This window comes from Micromys minutus, assembly GCF_963924665.1.
Source record: "Micromys minutus genome assembly, chromosome: 21".
Taxonomy (NCBI): domain Eukaryota; kingdom Metazoa; phylum Chordata; class Mammalia; order Rodentia; family Muridae; genus Micromys; species Micromys minutus.
Window position 1 is genome coordinate 4593731 of NC_137956.1, and position 19900 is coordinate 4613630.

The 19900-nt window shown below is 36.7% G+C and overlaps 1 protein-coding gene and 1 pseudogene across 2 annotated transcripts in view; one reads left to right on the forward strand and one right to left on the reverse strand.

The window, feature by feature from the left end:
• Nucleotides 1-19900, forward strand: part of ADAM10 (ADAM metallopeptidase domain 10) — a 103435-nt gene that overhangs the window by 18448 nt on the left and 65087 nt on the right. The window contains exons 2-3 of the mRNA XM_080934212.1: nucleotides 4656-4806; nucleotides 18332-18450. Coding sequence (XP_080790338.1) covers nucleotides 4656-4806; nucleotides 18332-18450 — 270 coding nt within the window. The remainder of the gene's footprint in view (nucleotides 1-4655; nucleotides 4807-18331; nucleotides 18451-19900) is intronic.
• LOC308434455 (large ribosomal subunit protein eL21-like) lies at nucleotides 7962-8438 on the reverse strand (annotated as a pseudogene). The gene has a single exon. The product of its transcript is annotated as a large ribosomal subunit protein eL21-like (transcript).

Genomic DNA, 19900 nt, shown 5'->3' on the forward strand with positions numbered 1-19900 from the left:
GTTGCACAAAAGCAGTGATAAAAACCGACAGAGCTTATCTGTGTTAAACACAGTACTCTTTGAAAACTGGCTTTTGGTTTATAGGTTGTATATGACTCTTGAAAATTTTTCATAGCAGTTCTTTTTTTTTTTTAAGATTTATTTATTTATTATATACCAGTACACTGTAGCTATCTTCAGACACACCAGAAGAGGGCATCAGATCCCATTACAGATGGTTGTAAGTCACCATGTGGTTGCTGGGATTTGAACTCAGGACCTCTGGAAGAGCAGTTAATGCTCTTAACCTCTGAGCCATTTCTCCAGCCCTTAATAGGTTTATACCTAGAAGCATGGGTCCTTAGCCTTGTTAATACTCTATTGATGCTTAAAGCAATTCTGTAGGGGAAAAGAAAAGGAAATAGTTGCTGATTGAACTCTGCAATTTCTTCATGAAAAAAAAATTGCAGTGCTTCCTAAGCTTGAATGTACATATGGATGACTTTGGAAATCTGGTCTGGACTTAGATTGTGTGCCTTTCTGTTACTGTGACTGATACCTGGGGAAATCAGCTTGAGGAAGGAATGGTTTGTTTGGCTCATGGTCTCAGAGTTTCCAGTCCATGGGCTGATACAGCCATTGTGTCTGGCCTGTAGTAAGGCAGAAAGAACATTGTGATGGAACAGAGTTGCTCACTTCATAGTGTCCAGGTATCAAGGAGGGATAACAAGAGGTTGGTGGGTCAAGGTAAAAATGCATTTTAATGTTATGCATACTTCCAATGACTAACTTCTTTAAAAAATAGGGCCCACTTCTATAGCTCCATCCAGTAGTATCCTCAACATTTTAAATCTGTTGGTGGCTGAGAGTATTGGTTAGGTCAGAGCCCTGATGATCTAACAGTATCTGGAAATTTCCACAGACACTGTACAGGTTCTGTCCTAACAGTCTGGATGTCTCTCAATTCAGTCCAGGCAACATTCAAGGTTACTCACCACACTGAGTTATTTGGAGGTGCCAGTAGATGCTGTGGGGTACTCCAGAATCTACCCCGTTTACATTTTCCCAGTGTGTACCTATGCTCTAGCCCTTGAAACAATTTAGACAGTGAGGTTTCTTGTGCTAGGAAAATCTGTGCATGGAAAAGTATTTGTGTAGGATTAAAACATCCACAGATTTGTATTTCTAGGTCCCAAGAATGTTCTTTCATACCCAGAATTGATTGATACTTGATCTTTTATTTTTGCCCATTTCTCACTTTGTCTTGTTCAAAATGGAGGTATTTAGGAACAACAGATTTTTGAAAGATGAGCTAATAGTTTATTAGAAGTAATTAGAATGGTGATATTTTGAGATGATTTTGAGAGAATAAGTTGGAATATTTGTTTTTGAGTTGTCTGCTATTTGTGGTTTTTTTCTGTACTTTAAAAAAGTATTAGTAATTTTTCTGCTTTTATATCTATGTATCATGTGCATGTTTTGGAGGCCAGAAGAGAGTGTATTGGGTCCCCTGGAGCTGGAGTTTCAGACTTACCTGCCATGTGGGTGCTGGGAACTTAAGTCGTCTCCAAGAGCAGTAATTCTTAATAGCCCCGTTTTACTTTTTCTTCCTGAAATTTTTCTTTTAATATTTTTAGTAGTATAGGTCTAGTATTAATAGGTTAGAAGTTTTGATATCTAAACATGTCTTAGTTCTGACTTCCAAGACCCTTCATTTAACTGGTTATAGGATTTTGGGCTGAAAGTTTGACAGAACTTTAACATAGGTGCCTACCTTGTGATTTATACAGAGTTGAACCATCATTCTTACCTGTCTATCTCTGTGTGGCTTTTTGTTGTTCTTCCCTGCCCCAGTTCATTTTAACATTTTGACCTTTAGTTTTTCAATCATTAGTTTATGATTTGACTTTATTTGGTTTCTTTTACATGTATTCTTTTTTACTTAATGTTGACTTAGAATACACACACACGTATATATACACTTACACGTAAACGTGTGTGTGTGTGTGTGTGTGTGTGTGTACACACACTTCTTTGTTTTTGGTTTTATGAGACAGAGTTTCTCAGTGTAGTCTTGGCCACCCCAGAATTCACTTTGAAGACCAGGCTGACCTGGAAATTGCCTCTGCATCTCAAGTGCTAGGGCTAATGGCAGTCATTTTACCACTGGGCTTAAGTGTGGCTAATTTCTAATAACTGCTTTTACAACCTTATCTGCAAACTTTATCATCTCTAGTATTCTATTACTAAGGACTAATTTTTGTTCTAGTTATAGGAGACTATGTATAAACACATATATGCATTACATGTAATTGTTGGACAAAGAAATTCCTATTTTAATATTTGGAGGTGTTTCATTGTATCTTTAAACATATTCAGACTTTTCTCGAATTTAAGCTACAGTTAAATCTAATTTGTTACTTAAATTTGGAAGACGATGTTTATTTAAGAGTTGTTAACATGGCTACTTGTACCCCATTACTGAGGAGTTACTTATCTGAGGGTTCTCCCCTGTGCTTTATACACTTTAGGACTTACTTTCTTGGTGACATGAATACGATTGCTTACCAGTCCTGTATTAGATGTGTTCTGGCTGTCCTTGTAGTACATGCCTTTGACCCCAGCAATCAGGAGGCAGACACAGGTAGTTAGATCTCTGTTAGTTCAGGGTTAACCTAGCCTACATAGTGAGTTGCAGGGCAGACAAGGATACATAGAGAGACCCTGTCTCAAAACAAAAATGAAAAAAGTTGAAGAATTATTCTTCTCTTTTTTGTTGCTTCTTATTTTTTGGGGGTGGGATAATTTATTCTTTTACATTCAGATAATTACTCATCAAACACTTCAGGTATTATAACTCTCTTCCTTCTGGCAACTGTGTCCCACAGATCTGAAATGTTTGTCCTCACTGTTTAGGTTGCTTCTTGAAAGTTGTGGGCATTGGAAAAGAGCTCACCTCATTTGTTGCTTTGTCAGGTGTCTCATTGTTAGGGTGATTGTTGAATTCTGTTTGTCTTCATTTCATCCTAGCCAGCACTAGAAATTGACTTAACAATTTGCATCTTTTTCTTTTTTTCTGGAATCGTTTTAGTGTAAGTTATGGATATCGTACCAATTAACTCCTAAAATACTTAAAAAAAAAACCCTGTCTTTGAAAATTCAAGACCTTCTGTTATGTAATCACAGTGCTGTACTAAAGAAAAGTAGCAAGAGTTCCTTAATGTCCTTAAAGGCTGATTCTAGTTTGTTGTGAATTATTTTCATATGTTTGTTTTCATCTTGGGTTGATTTTTCTCCCCCTTCTTATTTTGTTTCTTTTGTGGTTTTGCTTTAATGTGATTATGCAAGGTGATATTTAAGTGCACATGTAGTATTCTCAGGAGAGATTTTTATTCTGGGTTATGAAAAGAATTTAAGGTTATTTGAAAGGATACTATACAACCCATATTCTTTGGCTATTTAAGAATTAAGTTAGAAGGCAATAAAAGAAATAGGTTTTCAGATGTACTCAGTGGTAGAGTGCTTGCCTAGCACATAAGAGCCTCGGGGCTGGTCCCCAGCACCATAAAAACAATAACTTAAATAACCAAAATATAGTTGAAAATATTAGAGTTTAGAAACTAATTATAATTAGTATTTAAAATGGCATATGGATCAAAGAATAAATTAGAGATAATAAGGGAGATTGAAAATAGAAATGGAATATAAAGAATTTGTGAGTTATCTCTGAGGCAGTACTGAGAAAACATCTATAGTACTGAAGACCTATAAAGTTCACCCAGGGACTAGCTTTTTTTTTTCTTCCTATTTGTTGTTGTTTGAGGCAGGGTCTCACTATGCAGCTTTGGCTGTCCTGGTACTTGTTTTATAGACCAGGTTGTCTTCTAGCTTGTAGAGATTCATCAGTCTCTTCCTCCTGAGTGCTGGGATTAAAGGTGTGTACAACCATGCCGAGCCTTTTAGTCTATTTATAAAATGAAATTTAGTTAATATGTTTCTACAGAACAGTAAGATGATTTTATTGATTAATTGTGACCAAACTTGAAGGGGGAAATGATAACTTATTTCTTTAAATTTATCTAGAAAATTGAAGACACACCAGTATTTTATTCATCTTTTACTCTGATAATATTAATAGTTACTGAGTGGACTAGATGACAAAATTGACTTCTATGATGATAATTTCTATCAGTAAAAATGTGATTAATGTAAATTTGTTCACCCTGATAAAGTATTTAATACAAGCCTACAGCAAATGCAAAAGTTTTTGTTTATCACCCTTATGATAAGTTTTTGTTTGTTTGTTTGGTTTTAGTTTTTTTTTTTTTTTTTTTTTTTGAGACAGGATTTCTCTTTATAGTTCTTGATATCCTGGAACTCACCGTGTAGACCGGGCTGACTCACAGAGATCCTCTTGCTTTTGCTCCTCAAGTACTAGAATTAAACACATTTACTACCACATCCAGCTAATGTCACTCTTATAATAAGTTCAAAAGTGTGTGACAGTTATGTTCCTGGGAGAGTCACCATGGTAGTCAGGATTAATGAGACAGTTGGTATATACTTATTCATAGATACTGAAAATAATGGGTGAGTTAGGACTAATAAGTTAGAACTAGAAAGAGCCTTCAAGTTGGTATTAATTCAGACTGTTACCTGTGTGCTTATTTTTATAGGTCAGTATGGAAATCCTTTAAATAAATATATTAGACATTATGAAGGATTATCTTACAATGTGGATTCATTACACCAAAAACACCAGCGTGCCAAACGAGCAGTCTCACACGAGGACCAGTTTTTACTTCTAGATTTCCATGCTCATGGAAGGTGAGTAAACTCATTGCTCTCAGTATCTGAAGCCTTTTGATGCAGTCTGCTAATGGAAGAAACTTTTTTCCCTAATGGAAAGTTTCCTGTTTGAAGATTCATCCTCAATGAATATACCAAATTCTTTCATACTGGAATTTGGTATATACATTAAAAATGTCATCTTTAAAAATGGATTGCCCTTTTATGTATTTAAGTCACATGTAAATGTTTTTGAATTGTGAATGTGAAGTCTAAGCTTGGGTGTTTGTAAAGGATGGTCACAGGAGGATAGGAGGTTGCAAAAATTGTGAGAAGCCATAGGCAGATAAGACATGCTTTAATCACTAGCATACAGGTGTTTAGGTAGGGAGATGCTGGCAAGTACTCAGGCACAAATTGACACATGGGACACACATATGCATGTACACACTTACCTGGCACATAGTTCATTCAGAGGTAGGGACAGTGGCAGACACACACAAGTTGTTAAAGGAGAAGGCATTCACCTTTGATCTTAAGGCCATATATCACAAAAAAGTGGCACTTTGCTAGGAATAGTTATATAACAGATGACATCGCTTCTGTTTTTAATCTAGTTATACCCATTTCGTGCCAACCCACAGCCCTTCAGATGTTGGGTGTCAGCTATGTTTCAGCTAACTCATACCAGATAGCCATATCAGCAACATGTTTTCTAAGTATAAGCCAGCCCTCAAGACTTCGTGTTTCTTTTGCTGAGTCAGATTTGATAATAGAATGATATGTCTTTTAAAAATGATCTTGTGCTTGGCTTTCCATTTTTTGGATGCTTTGTATTTAATGCATCTTTTTTGGTACCAACAGACAAAGTAGCTGATTGTTTTCTATTGAATAAGTCACTTAATCTTTTATTAACTCAATTATATTAGTTCTGTAATAACAACCAGTAGACAGATTATCTGCTGTCCTGTTCAATTCAGAAACAGAATTGTGAAGGGGTACAGAAAGGAGTGCTAAGAGAGAAAGGGAAAAATGACTTATTAAATAACGGTTCTACTCTTGGTGTTTTACTTGAATTTTCTTAAAAGATATCATTATTGTTAAGTATCTGTGGCCGTGTGTATGACGTGGTATACATGCAGTGGTAAGAAGACAACTCATTTAGCCATTTGCTTAATTGAGGCTCTTCTCTGAGGTGTTGTTCTTAGTTGTGGCAAGTTGACACTTAAAAATAACCAACACACACTTAAATAAAGGTAACTATGTCTGTAAGCTGAGGAAACAGGCTCAGGGAGGTTAAATAACTTACACAGAATTTTATCTAGACCTAGATGACTAAACCTGTATCCCCCCTTTGTGCTCTTGGTAAGGCATTCCATATTACTTGCTATAATTACCTTTTGAACTTACTGTAATGGTGTAACCTTGATTAATACCTGTACTACCTACTTCCTAGTCGATTTCTAGCCTACAAACCTGTTATCATTAGTATTATGCCACTGTAACCTTTTTTTGTGATGCTGGCTATAGGAGCCTTGCAGTTGCTGACAAACACTACCACTGAGCACCTAAATGTTTCTCTTTTTATGTTATTTTACACATTTTAAACCCTTCCATTCACAAGTTTTAGCTAGATTTTTAAAATTCGCCTTTGAATTTTTTCTGTAAATTAGTCATAACCTATTAGTCTAAGCTAGCTTCAAGTGTTTTGTTTTGCTTTTTTTTTTTTTTTTATCCAGAATGGTCTTCTGAGTATCTAGGGTACACATACAGTTTATTCTTTGTAACATTTATCTCACATTCTGATCTTTAAATGTACAGTTCAGCTTCTTCCTTAGACACCCTTCCACATTCTTTTGAACTCTTAAATTCTCACTGTTTCATTGACATTTGTTTTGTGCTCTCCTTCTTTCTTTGCATTTCTTGCCTATTTTTCTTTTTAAAGATTAGTTTATGTATATGGGTGTTTGGTCTGCCATGTATGTTTGTGTACCATATATGTGCCTGGTACCTATGGAAGCCAGAAATGCAGAATTGGGTGTCTAATTCTCTGGAACTGGAGTTACAGGTATTTGAACTGCTGTGTGGTGCTGGGAATGATCTGGGTTCTCTAGAGCAGCCATTGCTCTTAAACACTGAGCTGTCTCTCTTGTCCTGCTTCTTTTTTGTAGATGTGTTGTTTTCTTCTTCACAGGCAAGCGCCTTGTTATTTAGTCTTGTTCAGTATATTTCATATCTGATCTAGTTGTTTTTGGAAAGACGTTAATAGAGTAATCAAAAGATTAATTTGAAGATGTTTCTTTACATTAAAAAATTTAGAGCTAGCATTTTACTACACTAAATAAAATTTTATGACTCTTAGTTTTAGTTATTACCTATTCTTTATTAGTACCATAAAATAATGATATCATTAGCTTTTCTAACTTTAGTAACCTCTCAAAATAAACTTACTACTGTATTTCCCAGTACATGTACTATTGTATTCTTCACTAGCAGAGGATGAGATTTCAGTAGCTGCCTTTGTTTTGGATTCCACATTTGTTGTATAGGTAAATTTTTTTATTAGGTAAATTACATATTTTATATTTGACAAACCAAATCTTTTATGTGAGCAAGAATGAGTAACTATGCAGGTATTCAGTCATCCACAAAATAATTTGATTGTTGGTTAAAGGTGACCTCTTTTAAGCCCTGGATGATAGGAACATAAGCATAAAGCTAATAGGCATGATCAAGTATGCAGAAGTCATTGTGAAGAAGTCACACTTGCTGTAGTATTTTAGAGATACGGTACCTTGGAAACTTACAGTAGGAAGGCGTCTGTTGTTGAGGTGATGGTTTGATGGCATAACCACTCCCTTTCTTTGAAGTAGGAAATACAAGGTAATGAAGTTATGTAAGCAATTATAGATTTCTTATATATTTTCTATGACTTGTAAGAAATGCTGAAACTAGGTGTGATGGTACATGACTATCTATTCCCTGTCCTTGAGAGATTCAGGAAGGAGGATCTCATGCTCTAGAATAATGTATTCTACACAACAAGATTCTGTCTTAAAAATAAATTGAAATACTAGTTAAGTATTTCAATAGGATATGCATCTGTGTACAGATTATCAATGTGGGAATAAAGAGTAACTTAAGTTTAAATTTTTTTTTTTTTGTAGTCCGGGTCCTTTATTTCTCTTTGTATATTAGGCCATGAATTCATAGGGAATGGGCTCCAGCAGCTCAGGCTCTTTTCCATTAGTCCTCACAAAGTGGGCTTCTCTGGGTGGCGCAGGCTGGTGCTTCCGCTGACCCCAGGTGCCCTTCTCCTTGGCTTCCTTTTTCTTCTGATCGTTCTCCTTCACCCGCTTCAGGAAGCTGTCTCTGCTCTTTGAGTGCTTGATGTGCTCAATCCGCACATTGATCCTCTTAGCCAGAATCTTGCCCTTAACTTGCTTGTTTACAATGATGCCCACAGCATGCTGGGTGACATTGTAGACTCTTCCAGTTTTTCCATGGTAACACTTATGGGGCATTCCTTTTTGAACAGTGCCCATTCCCTTGATGTCTACAATATCACCCTTCTTGTAGATTCACATATATGTAGCCAAAAGAACAACTCCATGTTTCCTAAAAGAGAACATATAGCGAGTGCCTCTCCTCTTTCCTTTTGTGTTCGTCATGTTGGCGAGTTAACTGGAAGATGGCTGCTGGGGCCGAAAGCAAGTTTAATTTTTATAAATGTTTTTTTGTATATTTGTATTTGATAGTGAGTACACTATAATGAAGACTTTGGCTTACCATTAACTGTAGCCACATCTCTAAACATTGACTGTCATATGCATTGTGGCTAGAATACTTAACTATTTTTTTCAGCCTTTTAAAGATATCAGTAAGTTTATTCATCTTAATTGCAAGCAAGGACCCAGTCTCTCAGGTAAATTTACTTAACCAATTATAGAACTTGTTGACTATAGCACAGTTAGCTTGCATACATAACCGTTATACTTGTACTGTCTTAGTTAGGGTTTTCATTGTTGTTAAGACACATCATGACCAAGACAACTTTTATAAAGAACAACATTTAATTGGGGCTGGCTTATAGTTTCAGAGGTTCAGTCCATTATTATCATGGTGGGAAGCATGGCAGCTTCCATGTAGACATGGTGCTGGAACAGGAGAGTTCTACATCTTGATCCTACAGCCAGGAGGAGACTATCTTCTACAGGCAGCAAGGAGGAGGCTCTTGGTAGAGCTTGAGCATTATATATGAGACCTCAGAGTTCTGCCTCTAGAAAAGTGACACACTTCCTCTAACAAGTTCACACCTCCTTCAGTAAGGCCACACCTCAAAATAGTGTCACTTCCCATGGGACAAGCATATTCAAAAGCTTATTTATCTTATTTGAAAACCTGCATTATGATTAGACAGTTATTGGATTGCATTATTGCATTATTTGCAATTACTGCATTATGATTAGACAATTAGGATTTGAAATTTTAGAAGTATTCCAGCCCCTATGTCTTCAATATTAAAGTCCTTCTTATAACTAAGCGTATGAACAGACTTTCAACTTTGCTTAATATTAAGGTTTTGTTTTTCAGGCCAGGCATAGGCAGATGATGCACTCCTTTAATCCCAGTGCTCAGGAGGCAGAGGTAGGTAGGTTTCTGAGTTTGAGGCCATCATGGTTTATGAAGTGAGTTCTAGGACAGGGCTGTGTAGAGAGACTCTGTTCTCCAAAACCAAACCAAATAAAATATGTGTGTGAGTGTGTATGCATGCAGTTTTTTTCCCCCCAAGCCTAAAGGTTTTGTTTTGTTTTTCTTTCTCCTTTGAGGCAGGGCCTTATATACTTTAGGCTGGTCTTGGTTGAGCTTGCCACATAGCCAAAGATGACCATAAACTTCTGAGCTTTCTGCCTCCATCTCCCCATTGTTGGGATTACAGGAGTATACTACCATACCTGTTTTATGCAGTGTTGGGGCTTGAATCAAGGTCTTTGTGTATACTAGGCAAACACTCTACCAACTGAGGTATGTACCCAACCCAGGTCTTTGTGCTTTTGAGACAGTGTCTTACTCTGCATCTCAGGATAGCCTAGAACTGATGATATAGACCATGCTGGCCTTCAACTTGTGGCAGTCCTCCTTTCCTTAGCCTCCAGAGTGCAAGAATTACAGGTGTGAGCTACCCTGCCTGGCTTCTAAGTCCAAAATTAAGAATTCTACAAAAAGGTATTGCTCTTGATAGAGTTGGAAGTTGGTGAAAGGTGTTACTTGAGACAATACTACAGCTGTTGAAAGGGTATTTTAAAAGACTTTATCAATTAGGTACTAAGTTAAAATACATCAAAGATGATTTGCTTAGAATAATACATTTTCTGGATTTCTGAAGTAGTTTCATTTGGATAAATGGGATTGCTTAGTTAGTGCTGTATTTATGTCAATTACAACTTTTTTTGATTGTTTTATTTTTTGATCTGCAGGTATATGTCTTCCCTTGTGAACTTAAGGTACAGAGCCTGAGTCTTCCTTAGGTTTTTATATATGGTCATATTGAGGGTAAAGAAGGGATGGAAGGAGAGAGGGGGAAGAAGGAAGGAAGGAATATGGAAATATCTACAATATGCAGAAAGAGCAGATGTATGTCATCTAAGACATTTTTGTAATAATTTTAGATGATTTGTGCTTCTCAATCCTTGTCTTCATGAAAAGGTGTATCATATACCAGAAACTTTTTCTCTATTCCTCTTAAATACTAGCCAGTGACATGTCGCATCCTGCTATAACTATCATACAGTCCTGCCTTAACTGTCATGTTCGTGGTTTGACTACCATGCATTTTAGGCTTCTATAATACCAACATATTATAATCCGAGGAATTTAGTTGATGTGGTTTGTAAAATGCAAGTTTATTCTCATTGAAGTCTTGGTACTGCAGTTCTGCATTCAGTGATGTAATATCTCTGTAGATTGGTTTGGATGTGTCTTGGGCTTTGTTTCCACCATATCATGAGTTGGGTAGCAGAAAATGCATCCCTTCAAAAGCATTTATTTATATTGTGTGTGTGTGTGTTTTTGCACATGCATATGAAGGTAGGAGGACCATTCTAATGGAGTTGGTTCTTTCTATTCACCTTTACATGAGTTTTGAAGTTCAGGCCTTAATAAGATTTGTGTTTCATGAACCCTTAACTGTTGAATCATCTCAACAGCCTTTTTTTTTTTTTTTTTTTTTTTTTAAAGAAGCAAGGTCTGGCCTTGTACTAACAGCAGTCCTCTTGCCTCTGCTCCTAAGTGCTATTTTATTTAAGCTTTACTATGTAACTCAGTCTAGCCTGTATCTCACTATGTAGCATAAACTGCTCTGGTACTCACCTTGTAGTTCAGGTTGCCCTTGAACAAGTGTAATCTTCTTAATTCACTCTTATGAGGGCTCTACTTCGTGTGTGTGTGTGTGTGTGTGTGTGTGTGTGTGTGTGTGTGTGTGTGTGTGTAGATGTACACATTTGTGTATTCATGTTTGTGAACATGAATATGGAAGTAAGAAGACAACCTTGGATGTTGTTCCTCAGGTGCAGCCTATATTTTTTTTGAGGCATGTTATTCACTGGTCTACAACTTGCCAAGTAGGATAAGCTTCTTGACCAAGGAGCCCAAGGAATTCTCCTGTCTCTGTTTCCTATTGCTGGGCCCAGCCTTTTCTTTTTAAATGGATTCTGGGGATCAGACTCAACAGATTGTGCAAGCCTAATGGGCCAGTCTAGAAGGAACTATCTCTATTAATTCTGTGGTGATTGCAGGAATCCAGTTACTCTTGATTTGGATAATTTCTTACTGAATGAAGTAAAAATATATTTTGTTTGGCCCTGGTAAAGGGGTTCTATATATGTACTTGACTCCCAGCTGTTTTTGTTTGTTTGTTTCTCCAGTTTCTCAAAGAGCTTACTCTTACCTGTCAGTCTGAGTAACTCTTTTGATTTTCTTTATCTTTGAAGGCCTTCATTGTTGATAGGATAAATATGGTGAAGATAGGGTACCTTTGGAAGGCTGTGCCAAGGTGTGCTAAGAAACTATGCCATTGCATCAGATCTAATGTGGGAGAGGAGGGAGAGCAAAAGGTTGTCTAGGAGTGGGGACATGAGAGAGAGACAACACAGAATGAACGAGACACAGAATGAAGGAGAGAAAGAATAAGGGAGACAGGCAAAGAGGGAATGGGAGAGAAAGAGATGTGGGGTGGCTGGAACTTTTTCTGCGCTGCACATATTGCACCAATGGGAATGCCTGATTGCTAACATTGGTCATTTTGTCCGGACTGACATTAGATGACATCCTGAGAAAGACTATACTTTTACTATAGCTTTACTTCTTTGATCTGCTTCTTTTAGGTTTCTGTTATTTACACATTCTTTTCGAATTTCCCATTATTGGCTATGCTTTTTATTCAGTCCTTTGATTTTGGTTTTTACAAGAAGGATTAAATTTTGCCAATTGTGATCCCTTTTACATCGTAAGTAGGGGAACTATAACTTGATAAGGTGAGAAGGTCATTGGCTGGCTAAATAAAGATGACTGGTTCAGACTCAGATTGTTTCTGTTAGTGCGATACTCGCGATACTCATGTTACTCTTCTCTGACTTCTGAAATTATTAAACTTATGTTTTCTGCTTAATTTGAGGTATTTTTTGCCTTTGTTTTCAGTTTGTAGAGTCCTAAAACTCTTGTGGATGATGCCTGGGGTGTACAGAGCTGGTTCCATCTTAAACTTCTGCAAAACTATTCTGCTTATTTTTTATGTATGTGAATGTGATACATATTGAGCTTCTAAAAGGTTGAAAAAACCCCAACTTTTCTATTTAAAAAAATATACTCTAGTAAATGGCTCAGTAAATGTACTTGCTGCCAAGCCTAATGGCTTGAGTTCAGTCTCTGGGACTCACATGGTTTAAGGAGAGAACAGAATCTCAAAAATGTCTCCCAACCTCTATAGTGTGTGCTTACACATATGCACACAAGTAAATGATATGAAATGTAATAAAAATATACTAGTGAAAGCAAACTATAATCAACTTATAATATTTGATGTTCATATTGACAACTTACCCTTTTATTTTTGTTTTTAAATTAGCATGTTAAACAATATTTTTGTTAAAACCTTTACATGTGGATATCATGTGTGTTGTTCATATTCACTCCCACAGTAGTAATGGAAAGAAAATATAGATTGAGTGACTATCTTAAGCATTTTTCTAAGAAGACAGAGAAAATGAACATTTGGAAATGGCAGACATGTCTCTTGAATGCTTTGTGGTTTAAATGAGAAATATTTTCCATAGGTTTATGTATCTGAATACTTGGTCCCAGTTGGTGGTTCTGTTTGAGGAGGTTATGGCCTTCTGTTTTCTTTTCAGAGTTGCTTTGCTGGTCTAGGTCTTTTGCATTTCCATCGTGTTAAAGTTGCCTTGTCAGTTTCTACAGCAAAACTTGCTATTTTGATGAAGACTGATATATCTTTAGATAATTTGGAAAGTTGATAGCTTTTTGGAAGGAGTGCTAAGTCTTGATACTCAAGACCTTATGTCCTAAGCCCACTTCATGCTAAGCACACATTCTTCCACACTTGTGCACCCAGCCCAACACCACTATGGGGTCTTTATATCCTGAAACTGATAGCTCCATTTATTTAAGTCTTCTTTAGTTTCTTTAAATTTTTTTTCTAAATTTCAGTGTAGCAATATGATACATCTTTTGTTGAATTTACTCCTAAGCACTTTAAAAATGCTATTGTACAGAGAGCAAAATGTCCATCTTAGGGTTGTAGCATTTATGGTGTTGATTTAGGGGTGAATTAAAAATTCGTAAGTTGAGAAATACAAGAAGTTTTTTGTTTAGAAATGTGCCACACTGTGAAAAGGGAGGCAAGCATAAGACTGGACCAAATCTTCACAGTCTGTTTGGGCGGAAGACAGGTCAGGCTGCTGGATTCTCTTATACAGATGCCACAAGAACAGTCATCACCTGGGGAGAGGATTCTCTGGGGGAGTATTTGGAGAATTCCAAAAAGTATATCCCTGAACAAAAATGATCTTCCCCAGGATTAAGAAGAAGGGAGAAAGGGTAGACCTGATAGCTTATCTTAAAAAGGTTACTAACAAATAATTCTACTGCCTTATTTATTACAAAATAAATGTCTCTTGTGTTTTAAAGTATACCATAATTTAATGCATACACCGCAGTTCAGATCATGAATGACTAAGTGTTTTTGCTGTACAGTCCTGATTTAGGCAAAACTGACTTGAGGTAAAGTGCATATGATCTTTTAAAACATAACAATCTCTGTTGCTTATAGTGCTCTCTCTTCCTCAAGAATGAACTTAATTAGTAATGTTCGACTTTCCAGAAAGTCACCCCAAGCCTATTAAATGGTTTTATAATTAGATTTATAAAACCGGGCATATGAATGTGTTTAAACACTTGGAAAATTCTGTCACCATCTCAGAAACAAGAAGACTTACCTGTGTTTCAGTTTGTATTTGCTGGCCTGTTAAGGACAGTGGTTAAATGTCAGGAGGACAACTATCTATTTTGGACAGTGCTGATTTAATTAGAATTCCCTATGTTAAGGATGCTGTCTTTTACCATTGAAAGGCACTTTCTGTGGTTTTTGTATAGTATCAAATAAAGAGTTTAACATTTTAAAAAACACTACTGTAGCTGAGAATGGTGGCACACATCTTGAATTTCCCAGCACTTGGGAGGCAGAGGCAGGTGGATCTTTTGATTTCAAAGCTAGCTAGGGCTATATAGTGAGACCCTGTCTAACAAAACAAAACCCCCATTTAAAAAACCAGACAGATACGCTCCCCCACACAAATTGAAATTGTTTCTTAAATTTCCTCTTTCATGTGTTTGTTTCTAGATATAAAAACTGGTTGGTGGGGTTTGTTTTGGTCTTGATATGTTAGCCCTGTGTTTTGTGACTATGTTAGGTTCTCTGATACTAATGTCCAGTAGATGATTTTATTTCATCTACAAATAAAGGTATGCTTATTTTCTTGTTTATATGCTGAGTTATTGTCTAACACTACCTTCATTTAGTGTTGAATAGAATTGGCAAGTGCAAATATCTTTTTATTTCTACCTTAGGGGAAGAATGATTAGTCTTTAATACTAAAATATATTGGCAATCTTTCCCCTCACATCATTAGGTTAAGGAATTTCTGAATCTTGTTTCCTATCAGTTTTTATCTTGAGCAAGTGCTGAAAATTTTAGTTGCTTTTTCTGCAAATAATGATGATTGTGTTTTTTTCTCCCCTTTGAATACAGTGAGTTACATTGATTTTTTTTTAAATGTAAACCTACCTTATTCCTGAATAAGCAAAGTTGGTCATGAAATATTATTTTTATTAAGGTGCTTTTCTGATTTCTGACTAAATACCTGATAAACAGTTTAAGGGAGGGAGGATTTCTTTGGGCTCATGGTTTGAGGGCACACCATGAAATCATGACAGGAAGACACAGCAGCAGGAGTAGCTCATGACAAGTGATGGCAGGAGTATCAGGTGCTTGCTTACACTTCTGCAGACTAGGAACCAGAGAGGTGGCCAGAACTGGACCTGCCCCTCAGTGATGAGGCTCCATAACCGAGAGATTCTCTCCTTCCCAAATCAGAGAGACTAGTGGTGGGAGGCACAGTTCTCATTCAGACCACTCGATCTTTTCGGTATTGCCATTTTTTTTTATTGTTGTTGTTTGTGTTCTCCTAGTAATGCTAATATGAATTCCCTCTAATTCAATGGTTCTTAACCTGTGGTTTGGGACCCCTTGGGGGTCGCATATCAGATATCCTACATGTCAGACATTTACATTATAATTCATAACAGCAAAATTATAGTTGTGAAGTAGCAACCTTATGGTTGGGGGGTCACCACAACATGAGAAACTGTATTAAAGGGTTTCAACCAGAAGGTTGAGAGCCACTGTTCTAATTCTTGAACATGGTCATAATACATATGTAGTAAAATTATCTTCTAATTTCATCACCTTTGTCCCTCTCTTTCTCTTTCTTCATGTTTGTTTTTTGTTTCCTTTGCTCTTTTCTTCCCCTTCCCCTTTGCTTTAATTTGTTCTTCCCATTACCATTCTCTCTTCTTTTACTGATATGTTCTTACTGTGTAGCACAGGCTTGCCTAGACCTTTATGTGTAGATCAGGCTGGACTTAATATCACAGATCCTCCAAATGTGCTTCCCAAGTGCTGGGATTAAAGGTATGTGCCACCACACTTAGGTGTTATCACTTGCAGTCTGGTCTGCCCTCCCAGGCTGGTTTGCTGCTGGAGATTGGACTCATGTTAGTGCTCTGCCACTGTTGAGCTAACCAGTGCTTGACTAGGCTCGTCCTCTTATCTAGTTCATGATTTTTACAGCTCGGAGGCTGGGACACAGATGTTGCGGCATTTATCTGTATAACCCAAGCCTGAAATGTGTTACATAGCCACCATGTCTTATGCTATTTCATGTTATTTCTCCCCCCCACCAGCACTTCCTTCTCTTCTTATTCCTGTTCTTAGATTATTTTGTGTGTGGGAGTGTTTTATCTGTATACCTTGTTCATGAAGTGCCTTCAGTGACCAGAAGAGGAGGATCCCTTGGGACTGGAGTCACAGATGGTTGTGAGGTGCTAGGGTGTTCTTAACCATTAAGTCATTGCTGCAGCCCCATTGTGTTGTAGCTTAAGGATGTCTTTGTTTTGTTTCATCCCTTTTTATGGCACTGAGCTAAAATAGAGGGCCTTGTGGTGTATGCCAGGTAGTGTTTTATCATTGAACTATAGTCCTAGGAATTAAGATGTTAATTTATATTTAGTTTTTTGAATAAAGAATAAATTCATATATTTCAAATCTAGATGGTGCAGAAGAGTAAAAGGGACAATTTCCTTCCATTTCCTGTCCCTAGCTAGTCATTTTCCACTCCAAGTTGACCCTTACTTTTAATTTCTTTTATATCCTTCAGGTCATTTGGCATACATTTGGACACTATGTTTTCTGTACAAAAATGCAGAAATATATGTATATGTTTATTCATAATCCTTACTATTTTAAAGAATATAATATGGACTAGAAAGTTGGCTCAGAGGATAAGAGCACTTTGTGTGTGTGTGTGTGTGTGTGTGTGTGTGTGTGTGTGTGTCTGTCTGTGTGCTTGTGCGCAGAGGACCGATGTTTGAGTCCCAGCACCAATGCAGCAGCTTACAAACATCTGTAATTTCAATTCTAGAGGATCTAGTATCCTTTTTGGACTTCTGACAAAGGTTGGAGAGATGGCTCAGAAGTTAAGAGCACTGACTTCTCTTCCAGAGGTCCTGAGTTCAAATCCCAGCAACCACATGGTGGCTCAGATGGTTATCTGTAATGAGATCTGATTCCTCTTTTGGTGTGTATGAAGATAGCTACAGTGTACTTATATAGAATAAGTAAGTAAATGTTAAGAAAAGGAGACTATGACTCTGATTCAGAGAGTTATCTATATCATCATTGTAATCCTACAATCTGCCTTGCCACTGGGGTGTGGGAATGCCACTTGGGAAAAGTGCTACATTTTCATTATTCATTCATCAGTTGATGGATATCTAGATGACTTCTGCTTTCTCGTTATTATGGATAGAGCAGCAGTGGACATGGATGAGCAGTTATCTCTGTAGTAGGATGTAGAGTCCTTTGGGTATGTGCTCAAGAGTGGCATAGCTAGATTTTGAGGTAGATTGATTCCCAGCTTCCTAAGGAACCACCACACTGGTTTCCATAGTGGCTGTACCAGTTTGTATTTGCACCAGCAGTTGACAACATAAGTGTTTCTTTCCTCTCACATCCATATAAGTTATTTTTATTGATGTAGGGAAAAAACTTATACCTTTTAAGCATGATAATCAGATACTTTCCCTCTTTCTCCATTTATTAAAGTCTGTTGTACTGGAGATCATTTCATTATGTGGAAGCATGCCTAAGAACTCTAGAAGAAGAATTCCTGTACCAGAAACTATTGCCACGGATTCTTTTTTATCAGTTTTCCTAAGCAGATGTTGTACAGACTTATTTATGTCACAGATGAGTATAGTGACTAGTGCAAGTTTGTAATGGGTTTTGAACAAGGTTCCTTCCTGTTCTGCTATTCAAAACATGCTTGCGAAGATAAACCGTTACAACACTTCTTTGTTAGATTTGTTATAAAGATCATGGAGTAGAAATTCAATTGTTCTCAGACTTCTGTAGCAATTATGGAAGTATGATATACTTTTAAGAGTTTAGTAATGACAGTTAAGTTGCTGTTTATCCACATTTCCTGCAGGCTAAGTCTTGTGCTGACTTTATATAATGATCTCTAAAGACGGGCAGAATTTATAATTTACTTTAGTTTCATTTTATAGTTTCACCTGGCCTAGAACTCGCTATAGTCCCAAATAAGTGAATTGTGTGTCATAGTTCTTGTCTTGTGTACTTTTTTTTTTAATAGTAAAAGAAGTCATTTAGGATTTGGATCCTTTAAATTTCTTTTTCTGTCCCATTTTGCAGACAATTCAACCTACGAATGAAGAGGGACACTTCCCTTTTTAGTGATGAATTTAAAGTAGAAACATCAAATAAAGTACTTGATTATGATACCTCTCATATTTACACTGGACATATTTATGGTAAGTTGTACTTTTATCTGACATTTTCTTTGATTCTTTTTTTATTTTACACAAGGGAGTATAAATGATAAATACAGGCAGATATTTCAGAAAAGGTTATGTAAGTACTGAGGAGAGGAAAGAAAGTGGTATAGAAACAATGTCTTGCCATTTGACTGTCCACACTGTCAAGAATTCTAGATGACTCTAAGATCTTTAAGAACCAAGCATACTAATCTTTTCCCTAGAGATCCATAAAGGATGAGAAAACATTCCACTGTCTCTGTGGTACCTGGTTCAACTTTGACTTGTACCCTGGGGTGCATTGTGAACAGGAGTCATGCATCTGTGAGAAAGGGGAGAAGGGTTTGGCCTTTGAACCCAAGTGGCTGACTGTCTCTTTAGAAACCCATATCTGTACTTGGGTTTATACTATTCTTTCCCTAAATACTTTTATCCCTAATGTCAGTTGCTCAAAAAAAATTGTCAATGAATTTCCAACTTTGTTAAAACAAGAGCAAAAGAAAACCAAGATGGTCATGACTGTTGCTGTACATTCATCCTGCCCAGCCTTTTGTAGATTGGACCACTGCATGCAACAGAGTTACAAAGCCTGGAAGATATGAGAGCTCTACTTAGAGTCACCTGTCTTGCCCAGCTTTGAGCCTGATAATTCCCATGTCCAAGGCATGTAGAGAATTTTGTGGAGTTTAAAATTTTTTAATTAATTAGCTAACTAATTAATTAATTAAATCTTTTTTTTTTTTTTGTTTTGTTTTAAAACAAAACCTGAGGAGATAGATCAGGTCATCTTAGGCAATGGTCTTTGAAAATGAAGTCATCTGTGGGCCCACTTTACATGATGCTTAATAGTGAGTTAACACAGTATACCACTTCTAAATTCTATAATACTCTGACTCTTGGTACTTCCAAGTTTAGGAGTTACTGTCGTTTTAGCCTCCTATTGGTTTTTTTTTTTTTTTTTGAGACAGTATCTTGCTATGTAGTCTAGGCTGACCTGTAACTAGCAAACTTTGTACCTGTGTTTCTTAAGTGATAAGAATACAGGCATGTACCACCACATTTAATCAGATTTCTCAGAAAACTTTCAATGATTTTTATAACTTCTACTTTTCCAAGGCAGAAATAAGTGGGAATTTCTGGGCTATATAAATAGAAAAGTTTAAAAGGAAACTGACAGTAGAGATTATCTTAGCCCAAAACAATATAACAAATCACCTAAGAAAAATTTCCCAGGCCCTTTGTCCCTTAAAGTCCATGCTATTTTTTTTTTTTTTTTTGTTTTTGTTTTTTGTTATTTGATACTTGTAACAAATGTCTCTTAGGAGTTTAAAATGTGCTGGGAGGCATAGGCACATATTTAACCCAACAGGAAGTACATGGTACAGCAAAATGGGACAGACAGGGAAGTCATAAAGAAACTAACAATTCGGTCTTTTTTTTTTTTAAT